General features: G+C 46.1%; 2 protein-coding genes across 7 annotated transcripts in view; one reads left to right on the top strand and one right to left on the bottom strand.

Moving 5' to 3' along the window:
• The window catches only part of LOC129704093 (VPS10 domain-containing receptor SorCS1-like), a 678236-nt gene that overhangs the window by 50043 nt on the left and 604484 nt on the right, over window positions 1-23709 (top strand). The window lies entirely within an intron of this gene.
• LOC129704095 (uncharacterized protein K02A2.6-like) lies at window positions 2889-6036 on the bottom strand. Its single transcript, XM_055646983.1, has 2 exons — window positions 3414-6036; window positions 2889-3283 (listed from the first exon to the last, which is right to left on the bottom strand). The coding sequence occupies exon 1, from the start codon at window positions 5045-5047 to the stop codon at window positions 4136-4138; it is 912 nt and encodes a 303-aa protein (XP_055502958.1). The 5' UTR covers window positions 5048-6036; the 3' UTR covers window positions 2889-3283; window positions 3414-4135.

Below are 23709 nucleotides of genomic sequence, written 5' to 3'. Positions count from 1 at the left end.
TTTGCCCGATGGTCTAGGCTACATCTACAGCTCTCTGCCTGACCTGCTGAATTACTCCAGCATTTTGTGTCCTTTTGTGTATTAACCAGCATCTGCAGGTCTTTATTTCCACATGCTTAGTTTATACTGCATTTGGCTCGCCCATTGTTAGTTCAATGACCTGGACTCTTAATGAAAGGAAGGCTATCATTGGTTTAACCAGCTTCATTAAAAGTAAATCTGCAAATTAAATGTCTAATGCAATTCCTTTCAAAATTTTGACAGGTGACAAATGGATTGTAGATATGTTATTAAAATATTCACTGGTTCCTGTCGTGGAAATAAATTTCACAATGAAATGGCAAATGCGTGAGACATCATTGTGTTCATAATTGACGGTTTGATGAAAATGTTTCATTCGCTGAATTCTGCCAGGTTCATTTTACAGTTTCTCTCTGCCTTTAATTGCCCATCCCATCTCCTTTCAGTAGGAAAAGATTATCTGTGTTTAACTTGTGGATTGTTTTATTTTGTTTATTATTGTCACATGTACTGAGGGAAAGTGAAAAACTCTTGTTGGCATGCTCGCCAGTCAAAGAAGAGACTATGCATGATTACAATCAAGCTATCCACAGTGTACAGATACAGGTAAGGGTACATTTAGTGCAACATGTAGTCTGTTTAAAGATAGCTCAAAGATCTCCACTGAGGCAGATGGGAAGTCAGGCCAACACTAGCTGGTGAGAGGACTGTTCCGTTGCCTGATAAGAGCTGGGAAGAAACTGTCCCTGAATCTGGAGGTGTGCATTTTCAAACTTCTGTACCTGTAGCCTGATGGGAGAGCGGAGAAGAGGGAGTGACCGGGGATGAGACTGATCCTTAATTATGCTGCTGGCCTTGCCAAAGGGCCTGTTTCCATGCTGCATCACTCTATGACGCTTGTCTCCATTGAGTTATACAGGTGGAAACCCGCATTGTGTTGGATGTGTGTAGGTAGCAACTTCAGATGCTGGTTTGCACCGAAGATAGGCACAAAATGCTGGAGTAACTCAATGGGACAGGGAGCATCTCTGGAAAAAAGAAATGGGCGACGTTTCAGGTCGAAACCCTCCTTGAGAGTCAGGGGAGTGGGAAACATGATGGGTAAGGTGTGAAAACACAGATCAAAGGCGATGTGAACAAGGACAATATAGAATGAATCATTGTTAGTGAGGAGAGGGTGACAACAAGGCATACAATCAGTAAAATTTAATCAAGAGGACAGTGAATCTAGTCGGAGAACTCGGATGGGGGACGGACGGAGAGAGAGGGAAAGCCAAGGTTGAAATTAGATAAATCAAAATTCATACAGCTGGGTTGTAAGCTGCCCTGCAAAATTGGGATGTCTTGCTTTTCTTTCCTTGAACATCCCTCTCCTTCAGCTTCGGTCAAATAAGAGACAAGGGCGGTGACTTTCACCATGTCGGTACTTCTGCTGAGGGACTGCCTTGTGGAAGAGCATGGAAGTTAATCCTGTGTTCTAATCTTACATTTTATTTTGCTTAGTCCTGACCCAGTGACATTGGAGTCATAAATGATGAAATGACATCTCCTTGCATAGATGTTCTTACTCAGCTTAAAAAAAATTAAAAATACATTTGTGGGACAAGCCTAATAATTAAAGATGCCTTCTGATTGATTGCTCATCTCATCCACTCACTCCGTTCCCATGCATTTCCACCACCAAGTTAATTGAAAATGTTCATCGGTGGTCTTTGACTTCGTAATAATTTAACCTGGGTAACATCATGGGGAGGGAAGCGTTTCAGTAGTGTTGCCTTGACAGACTTTGCAGTGTGCTGCGCTCTCTCAGATTGAGTAGTCTCCTGAGGTCCTTGTGGAGATTTAACAACATGATCAACTTTTCTATTTTATTTGAAACACAAAGGGACTTGGGAGTGCTGGTGCAGGATCCCCAAAAAATTAATTCACAAATTGAATCGATAGTAAGGAAGGCAGATGTTAGTACAGTGTCAGAGGTTATGGGGAAAAGGCAGGAGAATGGGGTTAGGAGGGAAAGATAGATCATCCATGATTGAATGGCGGAGTAGACTCGATGGGCCGAATGACCTAATTCTGCTCCTATGACTTGAACTTATGAAGGCTGGGGGGGCGATGATTCAGAATCTCACTGGCGTGGGGAGAATGAAAACAAGAGCCGAGGGGCGCTATTCACTTTTGATCTTCAGAATATTTTCTCCTGTCAGGATCACAGGGCTGGGGGTGCTTGTGTGGCAGCCTTGCTAGGTGTATTGACCCAGTGTGAGCAAGAATGATAACCGAGGCTTTCGGAAGCCGATAGAAATCAAGTTGTGTGTGTCATGTTTTATTCCAGCTCCAACAAAGATAGCTGACGAGAATACCCCATTTCCGATTGCTGTTTCATGTGTTGCACAGTCGAACCTGATGTATTAACATCTGACCCACTGAGCAGACCGTCTCCTGTCTGTTCCATCAATAAAAGCACAGAATTAGAATCTTGTCACCATAACGAGCAAGTGTACATCAGCCTCGTGGACTTTGCAACCCTTTCTGGCATGAATTCTGTGCAGGAGTGGCGGGGACTGTGAGTGAACAGACAAAACCTACTAGATAATGAATGGCCTGCATAGAGTGTGTGTGGAAGGGATGTCTCCAGTAATGGGAGAACCTGGAACCAGCGGGCGCAGCCTTAGACGAAAAGGACATTCCTTTTAAAATGGTGATGAGGAGGAATATTTTAGCCAGAGTCCAGGAGACTCGGTGGCCAGGCTAAGAAAGACCCGGTGGGCCATGTCCTGGAGGGAGGGAGGGGAGGGGGGGGGCCAAGCTCGGCCTCGAAGTCCGAAGAGCTTAGGATGGAGCCGCTGGCGATGACGGACGCGAGTAGTGGGGCGGCCGGCAGGATATTGCCTCCAGAGCCTTCAGAGTCTGCTGCAGGAGGCACCCCCGGGACCAGGAGAGGAGAGGGACATCGGTTAGCGGGCTGAGCCGGTCGAGGGCGATGGAGGGCCTGCAGCATCCTGGGGCTTACCTGTATGGGGAGCTGTTCCAGCACATCGAGCACATGGACCGAACTTTGGACTATTCTGTACATGGCACAAAAATACGGTGACTCGTGCATGTGTGACCCGTGCAAATTAACTTCACTCTGCAGTGAACAGGTGACAATAACACACCATTGAACCAAAATCAGTTAAAGGGGCATCAAAGGTTATGGTCGTAATATACCTCCTTGGGAGGTCTGTGTACAAATCTGATGGCAGAGATTCCCAGGGTTATTTTCCTCGTTTAAAGAAGCAGCTTCTTGGGGCAAACGATGATCTCCATGGGTGGCACAGTGGCGCAGCGGTATAGTTGCTGCCATACAACGCCGGAGACCCTGGTTCGATCCTGACTACAAGTGCTGTCTGTACGGAGTTTGTACGTTCTCCCTGTGACCGTGTTGGTTTTCTCTGGGTGCTCCTGTTTCCTCCCTAGTCGTGCTTTTGAAATCAAAGATCAGTTGTGCCTTTGTTGCTTCATTGTGGGACTACACAAGGTTGAGAGTCTTGGACATGGCACCACATGCCAGCAACCAAAATAAGTTGGCCTAGAAACATGGAAACATAGAAAATAGGTGCAGGAGTAGGCCATTCGGCCCTTAGAGCCTGCACCGCCATTCAATATGATCATGGCTGATTATTCAACTCAAGTGGCTTTGTGGAATGTGTAGTCATAGAACTGTACAGTGTGGAAATGGGCCCTTTGGCCCATCACATCTTTGGCTAACCATAATGTCTATCTATAAAATCCCCATTTGCCTGCATGAATTCCATATCCCTTCATAATTTTTTGAAGAAATGCCTCTTAAATGTTACCATTCATTACTCCATGTTATCAATCTGGCCTCCATCACTTTCTCTGGCAACTCTTTCCAGATACCCATATTCATGATGTGAACTTTTACCCATCAAGTCATTTAAACCTAAGCCCTCTAGTTTAGACCCCCCGCAGATCAAACAGTATTGCTGATTTGATCCATGTCTGGTTTTGCTGCTGAAAACCTGATCCAAAATCCATGTCAGGTTTTCCACACCACCACCACCTTGTGGCACACTTTTGATGGTCTCTGTATGTATTTAAATTAAAGTACTTGTTATGATATATAATGACACTGTATCATAAGTACTTTGCACATGGTGTCAGAAGTGGGATCATGTGGAATGTTGTGGAGATTGAGAAGATCCAAAAACATGTCAGACTCAGCCCTGATGGATGCCTCCATGAGCTCCTTTGCACTTCGGACAGCTCGCTCAGCCGGCCTGTTCGACTGGAGGTACTCCGGACTGCTGGTGATGTGCCTTTTTGACTGTGGAGTCGATGGTGGCTCCCATTGAAGGTCGTTGGAGATGATGGTTCCCAGTGTGCAAAGTCCTTGAAACGCTGACGTGAATTGGCCACCATTGAAAGACATGAGGGTTTGAGATGCCCCATGGACCGGTAAATGCCTCGCACGTTTCTTGACGACCGCCGCAGCAGAAGCTGTGGGGAGCAGATCGATCTCAAACCACTCGGAGTAAGAGTCAACCTGAACCAAGTATTGGTTGCCACGCCAGTCGAAAATGTCAGTAGCCACCATAGACCACGGCAAGACAGGAACCGGATGCTGCAAAAGGGGCTCTTTCTGTTGATGTGGAGCCATGCTGTTGCACACAGCGCAGGACTGCACCCTGTTGCGTATATAATCCGACATGGCAGGCCAGAAAAACATGCTCTTTGCTCGTTGTATCGCAGCTTCAGAACCAGGATGACCTCCGTGTACGGTGTCAAAGTACTTCTGTTGGAGTGAAGCCAGGATCACTGCCTTATGGCCCTTGTTGTTAACCCCACCTTCAATGGCCACTTCATCTCGGACAGAAAAGTAAGGCTGAACAGCAAGCGGAAGCGAATACTGTTTGCCAGACCATCCGTGATTGATGACTGAGGTGAGCATCTGCAGGGTGGCATCATCTGCCGTGCGAACCACCAAAGTATCCAGATGTGAAGGATGAGTGAAATCAACTGCCATGACGTGTGCTGGGCGCTCGATCACCTGGGAACACGGGATAATGTGTCAGCCACATACACGTGCTTACCCTGCTTGCTATGCCCCTGTCCCACTTAGGAAACCTGAACGTAAACCTCTGGAGACTTTGCGCCTCACCCATGGTTTCCGTGCGGTTCCCAGAGGTTCCTGGAGGTCTTTATCAGTCTCCCTACCTGCTTCTACTACCTGCAACCTCCGGCAACCACCTGCAACCTCCGGGAACCGCACGGAAACCTTGGGTGGGGCACAAAGTCTCCAGAGGATTCCGTTCAGGTTTCCTAAGTGGGACAGGGGCATAATGCTGAGAGAGATATCATACTTCTGGAGCCGCAGCATCATTCTTTGCACCAGCGCCGGAGCAGCATGTATGGGCTTGTTTAAAATGGTAGCCAAAGGTAGGTGGTCGGTCTCTACGGAAACAGCCTTGACAAAAATGTAATTGTTGAATTTGACACATGCAAAGACCACTGCCAGTATCCACTATCCTGGAGGCATAAGCAACAGGCTGCTCATCTTGCAGACATGCTGCACCGAGGCCGTTCTGGGATGCATCACAGGTCAAAGTAACAGGTTTATTGACATCGTAATAAGCCCGGGTAGGTGGGCATGACATCTGATGTTTTAGAGTGTCAAAAACATGTTGCTGCTGTTCGTGCCATGTCCAGGCAGTGTCCTTGTGAGTAAGCTGCCGCAAGGGAGCCGAGTTATCACTGAAGTTGGGAACAAATCCCCCCCCACCATGAGAAACAGACTGCCCATCTACTCTGGCACCTTGGATTCAATAGCCTGAGCCATAATAATCCCATCCACATCATCAAGAGCCTATGCAGAGATGTTCTGTAAAGATCTTGGGAAACAGGCTCACCATTTTCTTGGGAAACTATGATAGCCATCACTGTCCTTTTCAATGGAGCAAGATGTCAAGGAATTGGGGACCCTATTGCGCTGTAATAGATATTTCTTTTGAAATGTGTATCGATGGATTAAAGTCAGAAAGTACTGAAAATGGCAGGGAACGGGCAGATGGCACCATTTGATGTGAGGATATTTTTAGCAGAACTGTGTAAATGTTGCAGGTAGACGGCTTGTGGAGAGGAACAGAGGTGGAAGAAAGACATGGATCTAATGGAAAGAATGGTCAGTGATTATCTGGACGATGTGATGACTCAGAAGAGTAGTGTGATCAAAGGAAGTAATAACAGAAATTAAGGCCAGCAGGCTGTATAACATTTAACTTCACAGAGAGATTGCTGTAATTTTGAGTCTAATGAGTTTAAACTTGAAGTACAGCCCCTATTTCTCTCTGCTTGGAATCTCTGTATAGAGACTGTCGGGCAGTCTCCCGGAGATGTGTTATGTGGTTTTAGGTTTGGAAAGAGGGATTCATCTATCGGTTAACTGTACCAACTCTGGTGATATCTGCCTCTTTTATCCACTATACTCTTCTGCCCATTGAAGCTCTCTACATGACTACGTTTTCCATGGTTCCCACAATGAATGGAAGCCCTCAAGAGATCGGCACAGTGGTGCAGCAGTAGAATTGCTGCCTTACAGCGCCAGAGCCCCGAGTTCGACCCCGACTACGGGTACTGTCTGTGTGGAGTTTGTACGTTCTCCCCGTGACCTACGTGGGTTCCGGTTTCCCCAAAACTCTAAAGACGTACAGGTTTGTAGGCTTGGTAAAATTGCAAAATGTCCCCAGTGATTGTGGGATAGTGTTAGTGTGCGGGGACCGTTGGTTGGCGCAGACACGGTGGGCCGAAGGGTCGGTTTCCATGTTGTATCTCGAAACTAAACTAAGAATATTGTGGAACTGAGGAATCTGAGGAATTTTAAAGATCCCAGAAGGGGGCAGCACTACTGGATAATGTGGTGAAGAAGGCTTCTGGGCTATTAGCTTTCATTAGCCAGGGCATTGAATATGAGGTACACAAAAAAGCTGGAGAAACTCAGTGGGTGCAGCAGCATCTATGGAGCCAAGGAAATAGGCAACGTTTCGGGCCGAAACCCTTCTTCAGACCCGAAACGTTGCCTATTTCCTTCGCTCCATAGATGCTGCTGCACCCGCTGAGTTTCTCCAGCTTTTTTGTGTACCTTCGATTCTTCAGCATCTGCAGTTCCTTCTTAAACATTGAATATGAGAGCAGGGACGTTATGATACAACTTTATGAAAGGTCTCGACCCGATACATCACCTATCTGTACTGTCCAGGGATGCTTCCTGACCCGCTGAGTTGCTCCAGCACTTGGTGCTTTTATTTGTAAAGCAGCAGAGGTTGCAGGTTCGTTGCAGTATATTGTTTCTATTTTATTGGTTAGGTCCAAGCTGGAGTACAGTGGACAGTTCTGTTTGCCACACTGTAGGAAGGATGCGATTGCACTTGAGAGGATGCAGAGGAGATTCACCAGGATGTGGCTTGGATTGGAGCGTCTCAGTCATGAGGATAGTCAGGGTTTGTTTTTTTTAGACTTTCAGAGATACAGCGCAGAAATAGGCCCTTCGGCCCACCGGGTCCGTGCTGAACAACAGCTACCCTGTACACTAGCACTATCCTACACACTAGGGACAATTTGCAATTTTATTTCAAAGTCAATTAACCTACAAACCTGCAGGTCTTTGGAGTGTGGGAGGAAACCGGAGCACCCGGAGAAAACCCACGTAGCCACAAGGAGAACATACAAAGTCCGTTCAGACAGTATCCATAGTCAGGATTGAACCTAGGTCACCAGCACTGTAATGCCCCTGTCCCACTTAGGAAACCTGAACGGAAACCTCTGGAGAGCTTTGCGCCTCACCCAAGGTTTCCCTGCGGTTCCCGAAGGTTTTTGTCAGTCTCCCTACCTGCTTCCACTATCTGCAACCTCCGGCAACCACCTGCAACCTCCGGGAACCGCACAGAAACCTTGGGTGGGGCACAAAGTCTCCAGAGGTTTCCGTTCAGGTTTCCAAAGTGGGACAGGGGCATAAAGGCAGCAAGTCTTCCACTGTGCCATCGTGCCACTCATAAAGTTCAGCATTTGCCCCAAGAAGCCACTTCTTTAAACGAGGAATCTGACCCAGGGAATCTCTGCCATCACATTTGTACAAAGACCTCTCAAGGAGGTATATTAACACCATAATCTTTGACGCCCTTCCCAATCAAGAACTAATTCCTCCAGCTTAACTGCTGCTTAACAGCGGCGGGACAGCGCTGTAACATCGCGGGGCTGGTGATGCCTTACCGGGGATCGCCGTCTGGAACCCGGAGTGTTGGACCTGCTGCACCGACATCATGGAGCTGCGGTTTGCGGAGCTCCCAACGCGGGCGGCGCTGATCAACAACGCGGGGTCCTGCGACTCCGCCCGGCTCGGCCTGCGGACTCAGGAGCTGTGCGGACTCCGGCAGCGGGAGGCGGCTGATCAGGAGGTCCGGGCCGCTGAGGAGGAGGATGTTCACCGTCGGCGTTCCACCAGCCCGGCGTAAGGGCCTGAACATCGGGCCAACCCGGGGCGGCGACTGCGGGTGCTCGGAAGGCCCAGACCACGGATGAACATCTGGGAAGATCGGAGGGGAGGCTGGCTGGACTATGGTGCCTTCCTCACCTTGGTGCCATTGTGTTGTGTTGTGTCGTGGACTTTCTGTGTTTGTGCTTTTCTTTTATTTAATTCAATTCAATTTTATTTTTAATATGTTTTATTATTTATTATTTATTTATTTTTATGATACTGCCTGTGAGGAAATTTCATTTCGTTGTCTCTAATTGAGACAATGACAATAAATTTGAATACAATACAATACAATACAATACAATACCACTCCAGCAAATACTTCTGCAAATGAATGGGAGATTTCCCCCAAACTAAGGACACGCGATAATAGATTCAATACCCATGCCTTGATTTTTTAAAAATTCATGATTTATGATCAACCAGTTATTTTTTTTTAGTTTAGCTTAGAGTTACAGCGCGGAAACAGGCCCTTTGGCCCACCGGGTCCGCGCCGACCAGCGATCCCCGCACATTAACACTATCCTACACACACTAGGGACAGTTTTTACATTTACAAGACAATTAACTTACATACCATAGAAACATAGAAACATAGAAAATAGGTGTAGGAGTAGGCCATTCGGCCCTTCGAGCCTGCACCGCCATTCGATATGATCATGGCTGATCATCCAACTCAGTACCCCATCCCTGCCTTTAGCCACAAGGGCCACATCTAACTCCCTCTTAAATATAGCCAATGAACTGGCCTCAACTACCTTCTGTGGCAGAGATTTCCACAGGTCCACAGTTATATACGGGATGCCTGTATATCTTTGGAGTGTGGGAGGAAACCGAAGATCTCGGAGAAAACCCACGCAGGTCACGGGGAGAATGTACAAACTCCGTACAGACAGCACCTGTAGTCGGGATCGAACCCGGGTCTCTGACGCTAAGGCAACTCTACCACTGCCCCACCGTATCGCTTAATCTAAGAGTTAACCAATGTGTAACGAGGTATGCTGAGAGGCTGCAGAGGTGTGATGATTTGGACATGCTGAATAAATAATGCAGGTGCTGGTTCTAACAAAGCCTTGTGATCACATTCAAGAGTTTGATTTAGCTCTTAGGGCTAAAGGGAAATGGGGAGAAAGCAGGAACGGGGTACTGATTTTGGATGATCAGCCATGATCATAGTGAATGGCGGTGCCGGCTCAAAGGGCTGAATGGCCTACTCCTGCACCTATTTTCTACGTTTCTATATTCCATTCAGAGGTTAGCATTTCTGTGTACTCAGTAATTCAACTATGGCTGTGTTCCCCTTCATCACCAAGAAATACACCACTGGGATAAAAGATAAAAGTCACACTGAATCAATGGAGCTTTTTAATGGGCAGCCCATGGTTCACAGAGATTTTCTCCATCGTTAGTGTGGGGACATTTGTTCCCGGTGGATTCCTAACATCCAACAAAGATCATGTACTGAAAATGCATGATACCAAAGGAGCTCAAAACATGTCCTATTTATTCATGAGCTTTCCTGGAACATTCCGTGAACATTGTTGCAATACAGAGATAGTTACGTGACCCAACCCCTAAAGACGTAATGGCAAAGCAGCAATTAATGGACATGGGGGCGGCACGATGTTAGAGTCTCTGCTTTACAGCGCCAGAGACCCGGCTTCGATCCTGAGAATGGTGCTGTCTGTACAGAGTTTGTACATTCTCCCTGGGACCTCGTGGGTTATCCCCGGGTGCTCTGGTTTCCTCCCACACTCCAGAAGACGTACAGATTTGTAGGTGAAATACCTTGGGTAAAATTGTAAATTGTCTCTAGAGTGTGTAGGACAGTGCTGGTGTACAGGGTGATCACCGGTCGGCTCAGACTAAAGTCGAAAGGTATTTAGAGATTCCGGACTTTAGGACTGAATCCACAATTTCAAAGATTCCCTTACAGTCCCAGCCAATGAGCCTGATATAATTAAGGTGCCAAGGTATCATCTGTAGATTACTTACCTTTGCAGAAGTCACCACAGGCTGCAAAGTAAAAGCTTTTATCCTGTGTTGCAAACACAACACTGATTATTGCAGCCTGCTCTAATCCTCACCTCATGATGTCAGCGTGTTCATACACAAACTCTCTCTGTAGCTAATGCCCCTATTATGGGTAAAGTTTGAAAAGCTCATTGGAAAGGACATTGATGGTTCATTTTCGTGAAATGATGGCCCTCTTTATCCTTCTGGCGACAGGGTGTGTTAGTTAGGATGTGGCGGCACAGCGGTGCAGTGATAGAGTTGTTGCCTTACAGCACCAGAGACCCGGGTTCGAGCCTGACTACGGGTGCTGTCTGTGTGGAGTTTGTACGTTCTCCCTGTGACCATGTGGGTTTTCTCCGGGTGGTCCAATTTCCTCCCACGCTCCAAAGACGTGCAAGTTTGTGGGTTAGTTGGCTTCAGTAAAATTGTAAAATATCTCGAAAGGATTGTGCTAGTGTATGGGGTTGGTGTGGACTTGCTGGGAAGAAGGGCCTGTTTCCACTCTGTGAAGTCAAAAGGATAAGGTCAGAGTGAGGCCCGGTGCAAATTGGAGGAGTAGCACCTCATATTTTGCTTGGGTAGATTACAATGTTCAGCGGTATGAACATTGACTTCTTTAACTTCAAGTAGTCCTTGCTTTCCTCTCTCTTCATCCCCTCCCCCTTCCCAGTTCTCCAACCTGTCTTCCTGTCTCAGACTACATTTTATCTCTGTACCGCCCACTTTCCCTACATCAGTCTGTAGAAGGGTCTCGACTTGAAACGTCACCCATTCCTTCTCTCCTGAGATACTGCCTGTCCCGCTGAGTTACTGCAGCATTTTGTGTCTATCTTCGATTTAAACCAGCATCTGCAGTTCTTTCCTACACATAAGGTCAAATAATGCCAACACTCGTGCTGCACGAAAGCTTCAAGTTCCTGGGAAAGCTTTATGTTCCTCGGAGTAAATATCACCAGCAACTTGTCCTGGACCAGTCATATTAAATGGCCAAGAAAGCACACTAACGCCTCTACTTCCTTTGAAGGAATAAGAAGTTTGGCATGTCCCCAACAACTCTCACCAACTTCTACAGATGCACCATCGAAAGCATTTTCTTGGCATTGCTTGGGAACAGCTCAATCCAAGACTGCAAGAATTGTGGATGTAGCCCAGAGCATAACGCATACCAACCTCTCTTCCATTGACCATCTACAATTTACACTGCCTTGGCAAGGCCACCAGCACAATAACAAATGAGTCTCACCCCGGTCACTCCCTCTTCTCTCTTTTCCCAGGAGATGTGGGTAAGGGGCAAAGCGAAGAGAGGGAGTGGGGAATGGGGCGAGATAGTGGTTTGGTGGATGGGATGAGCTAGTGGGGGGGGGGGGGGCGGATGAGGCAAGGATAGGGAAGGGGCAAGGTGAAGGGTGGGGGTGTAACAAATTAGGAATGGGGTTAGGAAGAGACGTGAAGGTGGGGGGTTGGGGGGAGGACGGTGTGAGATGGGGCGAGGGGAGTGGGGGATGGGATGAGTTGAAGATGGGGAATTGGGTAGGGTGGGAGAGTTGTAGGATTAGGCGAGTGGGAGAGAGGAATGAAGAATCAGGAAAGAATTGACATGAGGAGTGGGGTAGAGGAGAATGGGGATGTTGAGAAGGTGAATATCTGGCGTGTGTAGATATTGGTGGGGAATAGATGCAAAGTTGTTGCTTCTCTCATAGCACAAAGGTGGAACAGCAACTTATTTACTGCTGTGGCATTTTGTTGCCCATAGTTGCTTGTGAATTCCTTGTGAAGTCCCAATTCCCTAGCTGTGAGAATCTCACATTAGCCATCTCCATTTCCCTTCATTCCTTCACTTCACCAGCAATTACCTGCTTTAATTGATTCAGCTTCCATGCTCTTCTGAGACTCTGCAATCTGGATTTGTGCAATAGTTTGAGTGAAATAAGTTAAGAAGGCATCCTTAATCTCTGCAGGACATCCCAAAGCTCCACAGCCACCGGATTACTTTTTAATGCATAGTCACTGCTTTGATGGCCAGTGTGACTGCTTCTACAGAGCCAATGGAAAACGGGGCCAATTCATCTCTTTCGAGTGATGTGCTTCTGATTTCCCTCGAGCTATTTTCCTCTTTAATTATTTTTTTCCCCAACACAAGTTGAATGTTAACAGCAATGCCAGCTTAAATTTTGACCATCTAAACTTGCCCCTGATCCAAGGCAGTTGAGTTTGGTGGGTCTGGCATGACAAACTGGGCGGAAATGGCACATCACCTTGACATTCATGATATCGAGGATGGGATTTGGACTTGTTTCTTTGAATCAACAGTCCAGGCCTCCCTGATGCTATATATAGTGAGCTATAGGGAGAGGTTGAGCAGGCTAGGACTTTATTCCTTGGACTGCAGGAGGAGAAGGGTGATCTTATAGAGTTGTATAAAATCATGAGGAAATAGATCAGGTAAATGTATGGTCTCTTAACCCAGAGTAGGAGAATTTAGAACCATAGCTTTAAGGTGAGGGGGGAAAGATTTAATCAGAACCTGAGGGGTAATTCATTTTACACAAAGGGTGGTGGGTGTATGGAATGAGCTGCCGGAGGAGGTAGCAGAGGCAGGTAATATTGTAACATTTGAGAGACATTTGGACAGATACATGGATAGGATAGGTTTAAAGGGTTGTGGACCAAATGCAGGCAGATGCCACTGGTGCAGATGGGGCATGTTGGTCGGCAAGGGCAAGTTGGGCTGAAGGCCCCGTTTCCACACTGTATAACTCTATGATATCATAAGCTTCAATTCTCGGATTATCTACATCGGCCTCACCTACGTCTAATGACCCAGCCTCCACAACCCTCTGCAGCGGAGAATTCCAGAGGTTAGCCACCCAAAGCTAAACAAAGTTTCCTTCCTCTTGTGAATCCAATAAGGTGCCATCCACGCTTCCATGGCCTCGACGTATCGCAAGAGGTCTCTGAAAAAGTCTGCAGATGCTAGAATCTTGGACAATATATAAAGAACTGGAGTGGGGCATCACTCAATGTTGCAGTAGACTTAATGGACCGAATGGCCTAATTTTGTTCCAGTGACATAGGAACTAAACAGCTTTAAAGTGCCTCACAAATTATACACATCACTGAAGAGCTATTAATATTGATGAAAAGTAATTAAATAAATAAATTAAAGCACTGAGAAATTATTAAAGACTTGAAATAAGTTGAAGTAAAATAAGCAAAGAAATGAATTGCTGTAAAACTCCAATTCTCTGGAATCTCCCAGACAACTGGTCTATAGTTCCCAGTTTTTTCTCTCTCTCCATTCTTTCTATTTGCATTTGTCTCCCACAACCTCGGGATCCATTCCAGAATCTTTGAAAGTCTGGAAGAAGACAGTCAGTCCATGAACATGTACCTCTTTCCAAACACCAGGAAATCAAGATGAAGCATTAGGGCCACATTGTGGTGCAGCAGTAGAGTTGCTGCATAACAGCGTCAGAGACCCGGGTTCGATCCTGACTATGGGCGCCGTCTGTACGGAGTTTGTACATTCTCCCTGTGACACGCATGGGTTTCCTCTGTGTGCTCTAGTTTCCTCCCACCCTCAAGTCATGCGGACTTGTAGGTTAATTGGCTTCTGTAAATTGTCCTTGCTGTACTGAATGGTGCTGGTGTACGGGGTGATCGCTGGTCGGTGTGGATTCGGTGGGCTGAAGCGCCCTGTTTCCACATTGTATCTCTAAGCTAAACTAAACATTGTGTAGGACCAGGTACTGGTTTAAACTGAAGATAGACACAAAAGCTGAAGTAACTCAGTGGGTCAGGCAGCATCTCTGGAGAAAAGGAATAGGTGAAGAAGGCTCTTAACCCGAAACGTCACCTATTCCTTTTCTCCAGAGATGCTGCCTGTCCCGCTGAGTTACTCCAGCTCTTTAAACTAAACATTGAACTTAGCGAAGGGTATCACTCAGTTTTGCATGCTGATATTGGCTGATCCTGGTTACAGATGGATGGTATAACTCGTATGAGCAGCCTTGTGGGAGAGGAATAAAATGCTTAAATCATCTCATCCCATCCTGCGCCTACGTAATCAAACGTGACACAAAGGCACAGAGCTATGAATGGTGCACAGTTTGAGCTGTTGATGATCTGCTGTCATGGCAACTTGCCGAAGAAATAGACATTGTTAATCCCGTGGCAATATGTCAAGAACAGCCGGGAGTTTGGCCAATGTAAAGGCCAGATACTACCTCCCCTCAACCACCGTCGCAAAAAGATATTAAATTGATCTCATTACTGAAAGGTATAAATTCACATCACAGCTGTTTACTTATCATTGGAAGAACCTAAAGCACTTTACAGTTAATGCAAACACTGTTTTAAATGTTGGAACATGGGAAATGTGATTAGTACTTTGTAGTGCGTGCTGTGGTGAATGTGTAATAACCAGATCATTTTTGTTTTGGTGCTATTGATTGAGGATTGAATACTGACAGGGCAAAGGAACAATCCCTCCTTCAAAATAATCATGCCTTAAGGGCCTGTCCCACGAGCATGCGATCTGCATGCGGCAAGCGCGACCAAACTGGAAGCAGGAACCGGGCGGAGGTCGAGTGATCTCCATACAGGGCCGGTGCCACCAGCATACGCCTGCATGCGGCGAGCGCGACCAAACCGGAAGCGGGGGCCACGCGGAGGTCGAGTGAGTGATGCGAAGTTCGAGCGAAATCCGCAGGAAGTTCGCGCGTGACGTACGGCGTCAAGACGCTGCATATGCCCGTCGAGGCAGTGCATATGGCGTCGAGGCGGCTGTAGGCCGGCAGGCCGTTGCCGCACGGAATTTTTTAACACGGTCATTTTTTCAGAGCCCCGCGCGATGTCGGGACCAACTCCATACGGCTCCGGCGATCGAAGTGGGACCGGCCCCGCGAGGCCGTACGGCTCAAGCGACCACGTTAGGTCGCGCTTGCCGCATGGAGTCGCATGCTCGTGGACAGGCCCTTTAGGTTATCTCTAACTGCTGGATGAATTCAACTAGTCAGGCAGCATCTGTTGAGGCAAAGGGACAGTCAAGGTTTCATGTGGAGACCAGGCTTCAGGACTGAAAGTGTGGAGTGAGGATGGTGTGTTTAAAGAGGTGAGAAGAATGAGTGCATCAGAGGGGTGTAAGCTGTTAGCCCCACCTCACCTGGTTCCACCTATCACAGACAGACGGAGATAGGTGGGGGAAGAGGCAGCACGGTGGCGCAGCGGTAGAGTTGCTGCCTTACCCCGCCAGAGATCCGGGTTCGATCCTGACTACTGGTGCTGCCTGTACGGAATTTGTACGTTCTCCCTGTGACCAGGTGGGTTTACTCTGGGTGCTCTGGCTTCCTCCCACACTCCAAAGAGAGTGTATTTGCAGAGTTAATTGGCTATGGTAACAAAATGTAAATTGCCCCTTGTGTGTAGGATAGTGTTTGTGTACGGGGCGATCACTAGTTGGCATGAACACGGTGGGCTGATGGGCCTGTTTCTGTGCTAGTTCCCTAAAGTCTAAAAGTCTTAAAAGGGAGGTGGTGGCTGGTGGGTGATGGGTGAAAACAGAGAAGTAAAACATTGAAAGCAGGTGGGTTTGGCAGATGGAGCCTGGCGACGGGGGGGCGGGGGGGGGAGTGGAGGAAGGAGGAGGAGGGGAAAGGGGAAAATGGAGACAAAGTCTGGAAGGTAATGAGAGACCAGGTACGGGAGGAATAATGGGCAGATGGAACTAGGTAGGGGAGGGGAATGTGCGGGTAGGCCAAGGAGAAAAAACCCACCTGGATAACTGTGGCAGATGGAACAAAGAGGGTGGGGAGGGCGCCTTTGTTAACTTACAACCCAACAGTACGAAAAATCTCCTGGTTGCTAAACTCCCCTACCTATTCCCATAATGACCTTTCTGTCCTGGGCCTACTCCACTGTCAGAATGAGGCCACACACAAATTGGAGGAACAGCACCTTATATTTTGCTTGGGCAGCTTACAACCCAGTGGTATGAATATTGGTTTCTCTAATTTCAAGAAAACTCTCACAGAATCCTTCGTCAGAAAGTTACCTAGGTTTTGATGCACAGATATGAACTGCTTCATTTTAATTACAGTTTAATTTAAAGAGGCACCGCGTAGAAACAGGCCCTTTGGCCCATCAAGTCACGCTGGCCAGCAATCACCCATTCTAACCTAAACACTAGAGGCAATTTACAGAAGCGAATTAACCTGCAAACCTGCACGTAATTGGAAAGTGGGAGCAAACCGGAGCACTCGGAGAATATCCACACGGTCACAGGGAGAACATACAAACTCCGTACAGACAGCACCCGTAGTCAGGATTGAACCTGGGTCTCTGGCACAGTGAGGCAGCAACTCTACTGCTGCGCCGCTGTGCCACCAAGTTTGGCACGGTTTATTTAAATCTGGAATTCTAACTGGGCATATGTGTACAGACTGAAATATTTAAAGTTAATTTGATGAAATTAATGTAATGCTAATAATTTCACAATCTGTTATTGACTCTTGCTGCTTGGCTCTTGGAATAATTTTAGCTTTGGATTTACTGCAACTCACTTTGATCTCATGAGCTTAGAGCCAGTGGAAGAATCACTGGGCCTCAATGGAGACACAAGGAAGTACAGATGCTGGTTTACAAGAAAAGGCGCAAAGTGCTGGAGTAACTCAACGGATCAGGCAGCATCTCTGGAGAATAAGGTGCTGTTCCTTCAGTTTGCGTGTGGCCTTACTTTAGTTTTCAGTTTAGAGATACAGCGAGGAAACGAGCCATTTGGCCCACCGAGTCCGTGCCGACCAGCGATCACCGTACAGTAACACTATTCTACAAACTAGGGCCAATTTACATTTTTTACCGAACCCAAACAAACTACAAACCCTGTATGTCTTTGGAGTGTGGTAGGAAACCAGAGCACCCGGTGGAAAACCCACGCGGTTATGAGGAGAACGTACAAACACTGTACAGACAGCGCCCGTAATCAGGATCGAACCCGGATCTCTGGCTCTGCGAGGCAGCAACTCTACAACTGCGTCACTGTGCCACCCTTGCCTCAACTCTTCTGTGCCAGTTCCTCATAATCCTCAGTTCCTAGATCGTTCATCCAGCTATTTATCTCCCCTTTTTAAATATATCCTGAGATCTATCCTCCACTACCACCAAGGGGCTGTGAATTTCAGTGATTCACGAGTCAAGACTGTTTAATTGTCGTATGTACTGACAATGGAACATCCGAAGAAGGGTCCTGACACAAAAACCACCTACCCACGTTCTCCAGAGATGCTGCATGCCCCGCTGAGTTACTCCAGCACTCTGTGTCTTCATTTGTAAACGGGCATCTGCAGTTCCTTGTGTTGAGTGCAATTCTTACTTGCCTCTGAACACTACGGTGTGAAAGAAGAAATCTCTACACACCTCGATTTTAAATCAAAGGCCACTTTGTTATGTAGCTTGCGTGTAACTCTCCCATCTGCGAGAACGTTGCAAAACTACCCTGTCAAGTCGGCCGGGCCTGTTATATGTTCGGATAAGGTCAACCGTCATTCCACTAAACTCCAAGGAATACAGAGGATGGGAAAGGAAGTGCAGCAGGCAAAGAAACAGCTGTTCCAGCAACAGGAACGTGTCATTAGAGGTAATCATACAGTTGCTATTATTTCATCAACCATGCACCCAGTGCTAGTTTGGCAATAATAATAATTCTAAAGTCAAATTACACGGTAATTAAGAGCGTGATATCTACTATAATTCAATATTTATCTTGCTTTAAAATTCAGTTTTTCTTTTTGACATTGACCGAATTTCTTGGAATGCTGATGGGTGAGGGTGATCTTATAGTGGTGTATAAAATCATGAGGGGTATAGATAGATTACTTAAGATCCACAAGACGTAGATTTAATAATTTGATGCATGGTATTTCATAGTAATCTCAAATCTTGAATTTTATGAGCCATTCTGATCGGCTATTGATCAGTGCTCAATGGGAGGAGTGATGTTACCACCACTCTCGTTCTGTACACCTTCCACACTTTGTGTGTAAAAAAAAAGTTGCCCTTCAGGTTCCTACTAAATCGTTCCTCCCTCACCTTTAACCTATGTCCTCTGGTTTTCGATTTCCCCAATTCTGGGTAAAATACTCTGTGCATTGACTCTATCAATTTAATATTTCATAAGATTAATCTTAAACCCCTATTCTTTCCCCATAGACTCATCACATACCTCTATTCTCTTGTTTGCTAGTGTTTCCACTGGCTTGACCTAGCAATCCAGTTGCGCAGCGGTAGAGTTGCTGCCTAACAGGACCGGAGTCCGTGGTCAGTTCGATCCTGACCACGGGAGCTGCCTGTACGGAGTTTGTACGTTCTCCGATTTCCTCCCACACTCCAAAGACAGGTTTGTAGGTTAATTGGCTTTGGTGTAATTGCAAATTGTTCCCAGTGTTGTCAGGATGGCGTTGGTTTGTGGGAATCAGTGGTTGGCGTGGACTTGGTGGGCCGAAGGGACTGTTTACGCGCTGTAGCTGTAAACTAAATTGAACTAAACCAATGCAATCAACTCATTTTGGAATGGAGGAATGTGTGAGCCCAGAGGGTTCAATCACTGTTTTATTCATTTTGGTCCACAATGTAACCTTTCATGCTTTTTTTCAATTTACGATATCAAGTATAAGAAAGGAATTCAAATGCTAGTTCCATTTGGCACTGTTTACAGATGCTCGAGATGTAGGGAAACAAAAATGCGAGCAATTCTCAGCAGGTCATTGGGGCTTGTGATCGGGTGAAGGGAAGATAATGGAGAAACCGCTGTGGAGGGGGGGGGGGGGGGTGGGGGGTGGGGGGGGGGCGGGGAAACAAAAGCTGGCGTGCTTTGTAACTGTTGGCGCATTGGTGGTGACTATTTGTATACATTGGGTATATAAGCAAAGAATTTCACTGTGACTTGTCACATGTGACAATAAAGTATTCCTATCCATAATGTAACACATGATTACAGTTTAGAGTTGCAGCATGGAAACAGGCCATTCAGCCCACCGAGTCCATGCCGACCATCGATCACACTGGTTATCTCACTACACACTCAGGGCAATTTACAGAGGCCAGTTAATCAGCATAGTGGTGCAGCAATAGAGTTACAGCCTTACAACTCCAGAGACCTGGGTTCGATCCTGACTACGGTTGCTGTGTGTTCGGAGTTTGTACGCTCTTCCCGTGACCTCGTGGGTTTTCCCTGGGTGCTCCGGTTTCCTCCCACATTCCAAAGACTTACAGGTTTGTAGTTTAATTGGCTTCAGTAAAGATTGTAAATTGTCCCTTGTGTGTAAGATAGTGCGAGTGTACGGGGATATGGATTTGGTGGGCGAAATAGCCTGTTTCCACGCTGTATATCTAAACTAAACTAAATCCACAATATTGTATGTCTTTGGTATGTGGGAGGAAGCCCACGTGGTCACAACGCTGGTCCCTTAATTTGAGGAAGGATATTCTTGCCATTGAGGGAGTGCAGCGTAGGTTTACAAGGTTAATTCCCGGGATGGCGGGACTGTCATATGCTGAGAGAATGGAGCAGCTGGGCTTGTACACTCTGGAGTTTTAGAAGGATGAGAGGGTATCTCATTGAAACATATAAGATTGTTAAGGGCTTGGACAAGCTAGAGGCAGGAAACATGTTCCCGATGTTGGGGGAGTCCAGAACCAGGGGCCACAGTTTAAGAATAAGGAGTAAGCCATTTAGAACGGAGACGAGGAAACACTTTTTCTCACAGAGAGTGGTGAGTCTGAGGGTGGTGGAGGCAGGTTCTCTGGATGCTTTCACGAGAGATCTTGATAGGGCTCTTAAAAATAACGGAGTCAGGGGATATGGGGAGAAGGCAGTAAGGGGGTACTGATTGGCGATGATCAGCCATGATCACATTGAATGGCGGTGCTAGCTCGAAGGGCCGAATGGCCTACTCCTGCACCTATTGTCTATTGTCTACAACGTACAAACTCTGCATAGACAGCACCCTGAGGTCAGGATCGAACCCAGGTCTCTGGTGCTGTGAGGCAGCTTAATGTGAATGGTGAAGGCTGGTAGATAACAGGAGGTATACTTCAGAAAAGATAAATAAAATCTGAAAGAAAGTCAATAGTGAAAAATAAAATGAATAAAAACAAAATCTGGTGCAACTCAGTGGGTCAGGCAGCATCTCTGAAAGACTTGGATAGACAACATTTTAGGTCGGGACCCTTCTTCCCATTCGACCCGAAACGTCGCCTTCCACGTCTCCCAGAGATGCTGACTGATCTGCTGAGTTACTCCAGCACTTAGTTTTTTTTAAACCAGCATCTGCAATTTGGGATATATAAAGCTTGAATTGCTGATTGTCTGAAACTTTTCAATCTGGTAATGAGTGTGGAAGGAAGCAGTTTTACAATAGTTAAACATTCTGATTATTTGCAACTCGTCAACTGATCAAATGATAATTTACCATAATTAATATATTTTCAGTTCTAAACCAGAGATGGTTTGGTCATAAGATGAAGTGTTCTTCATTGAGCTTGTGTTATACTTTGGTTCTATATATGAATTCATTTGTGGTTCACTTAATCACTTCCAGAGGAAAAGAATTGACTTCATTTCACTTTAGAACAAATAGGTTTTATTATTAATACCGAGCCATCTCTGGTTTATAACTGACAATATATTAATTATGTTACATTATCATTTGGTGAGTTAGTCAGTTGCAGATAAACAGACATTAGAATTTTTTGCAGTTGCAACATTTCAGTTGTGACTAATGTGTGGTAAAGTGAATTCATAGTAAGCCTTAATGTGACATATCAAAAGCATCTCATGCAATGTATTACCTCGGGGAGGTGAACTGCTTCATTTTAGTCCTATAGAATAGACAAGTTAAGTGATCAAAATAATGCAATAGTGGCCAAAATGTTTGTTTTGAAAAATATTCCAGCAGTAGCTGGTGAGAATTTTAATTCTGACTATTTCACCTCTGTGAGATATGTTGTGGGAATACACCTCCTTCAAGACACTTGACTTTCTGACTTTGCTGCTGTTATCATTCCTCTAACTGTCATGGTCAGGGTTGGCAACATGCTCCACCCAATGCCGCAAGAGTTGTGGACGTAGCCCAGACCACCACATAAACCAGCCTCCCTTCCAATGACTCCATCTACATTTCACGTTACCGTAGCATGGTCACCTGCCTAATCAAGGTCCAGTCTTGCCACAGTCACTCCCTCTTCTCCCTTCTCTCATTAGGCAGGAGGTACAGAAGTTTGAAAATGCACACCTCCAGATTCAGGGATAGTTTCTTCCCAGCTGTTATCAGGCAACTGAACCATCCTCTCATCAGCTGGAGTGCTGTCCTGTCCGCCCATCTACATCATTGGACACCTTTGAATTATCTTAGACTTTATTGCACTACAGTGTTATATTTTTGCCCTAAATGCGTTACCCTTTGGCCTTTATATGTGCATTGTGGACGGCTTGGTTGTATTTATGTATAGTCTTTTCTTTGACTGGATAGCACTTTTCACTACATGACAATAATGTAAACTATAATATATAATAAGCGTGACAGTAATAAACTAAGAAATATATACAATTATAAAAACCATAGACAGGGTAGACAGTCTGAACCTTTTTCCCAGGGTTGAAACGTCCAACATAAGTGAGCACAGCTATAAGGTGAGGGGGGAAAGTTTAATGGAGATGTGTGGGGCATGTATATTACAGAGTGTGGTGGGGGCCTGGGACGTATTGTCAGGGGCGGTGGTGGTGGAGGCAGATTTGATAGTGACATTTAAGAGGCTTTTTTTAGATAGACACATGGAAGTGCGAAGAATAGTGGCATATGGATCATCTAATCGGACTTGACTGGACTTTATTTTGCACTAAACATTATTCCCTTTATCATGTGTCTGTATACTGTGGATGGCTCATGTATAATGTAATCATGTATAGTCTTTCCACTCTGGTTAGCCCGCAACAAAGGCTTTTCACTGTACCTCGGTCATTAGAGCAATAAACTTAGCTAAACAAAATGAATGCCATCAGGTTCGATACAAACGTTGTTGTCGGAAGGCCCCACTCCTGTGCTGCACTGGGTTATGCTCTATGTTCATGCTGAGCTGGTATTAGAATCATAGAGTCTTACAGTGTGGAAACAGGCCCATCGGCCCAACGTCCACACCAGTCATCATGTCCCATCTACACTAGTCCCACCTGCCCGTGTTTGGCCCATATACCACTAAACCTGTCCTAGCCTTGTATCTGTCTAAATGTTTCTTAAATGTTGCGATAGTACCTGCCTCAACTACCTTCTTTGGCAGCTCGTTCCATACACCCACCATCTTTTGTGTGAAAAGGTTTTCCTCAGGTTCCTATTAAATCTTTCCCCCCTCACCTTTCCCCCCTCACCTTAACTCTGGTTCTCGATTACAGTAATCTAGGCAAGAGTCCTCTGGTATTGGTTTATTGTTGTCATGTATACTGAAATGCAACGTAAAGTTTTTATTTTCACACACCAGTACAACAAGTAGAGGGAAGAGAGAATTAGCAGGGTGCAGTTCTTCAGCATTATAGCGTAACAGTTCCAGAGCTGTGGAGAAGGCACATGGTGTTGGATGCCTGCTGTTGCATCTGTACCTCAATACGGTATTTAGCGTGATACGTGGACATTGTTTACGTCTATAAATCGGCGGCACAGTGGCACAGCGGTAGAGTTGCTCCCTTACAGTGTCAGAGACCCAGGTTTGATTCTAACTACGGGTGCTGTCTGTATGGAGTTTGTACGTTCTCCCTGTGACCTTGTAGGTTTTTTCCGGGAGTCCGGTTTACTCTCACATTCCAAAGATGTATGGGTTTGTAGGTTAATTGGCTTCAGTAAAAATTGTAAATTGTCCCTAGTGTGTAGGATAGTGTTAGTGTATATGGGGTGATCACTGGTCGGCACAGCCTCGATGGGCTGAAGGGCCTATTTCTGAGTTGTATCTCTAAACTCAGAACTCAATTGGGTTGGCTGCTTGCAGACGGAATGGCTTTAAGTGAGAACACGGGTTAAAGTTGCATGGTTCAGCCTAATTTCTTAATTGCATTAATGTAGCCACTGAGATTAAAATATCTGCCAACCGCCTGAAAAGGC

The sequence above is a fragment of the Leucoraja erinacea genome, chromosome 15 (assembly GCF_028641065.1).
Source record: "Leucoraja erinacea ecotype New England chromosome 15, Leri_hhj_1, whole genome shotgun sequence".
NCBI classification, from domain to species: Eukaryota; Metazoa; Chordata; class Chondrichthyes; order Rajiformes; family Rajidae; genus Leucoraja; species Leucoraja erinaceus.
The sequence above is the reverse complement of the archived record's forward strand: the minus strand, read 5'-3'. Positions and strand labels throughout refer to the sequence as shown.

Bases quoted from the DNA above. Each gene is read 5' to 3' on its own strand.
- LOC129704095 (XM_055646983.1), bottom strand. From the start codon at position 5,047: ATGGCAGTTGATTTCACTCATCCTTCACATCTGGATACTTTGGTGGTT.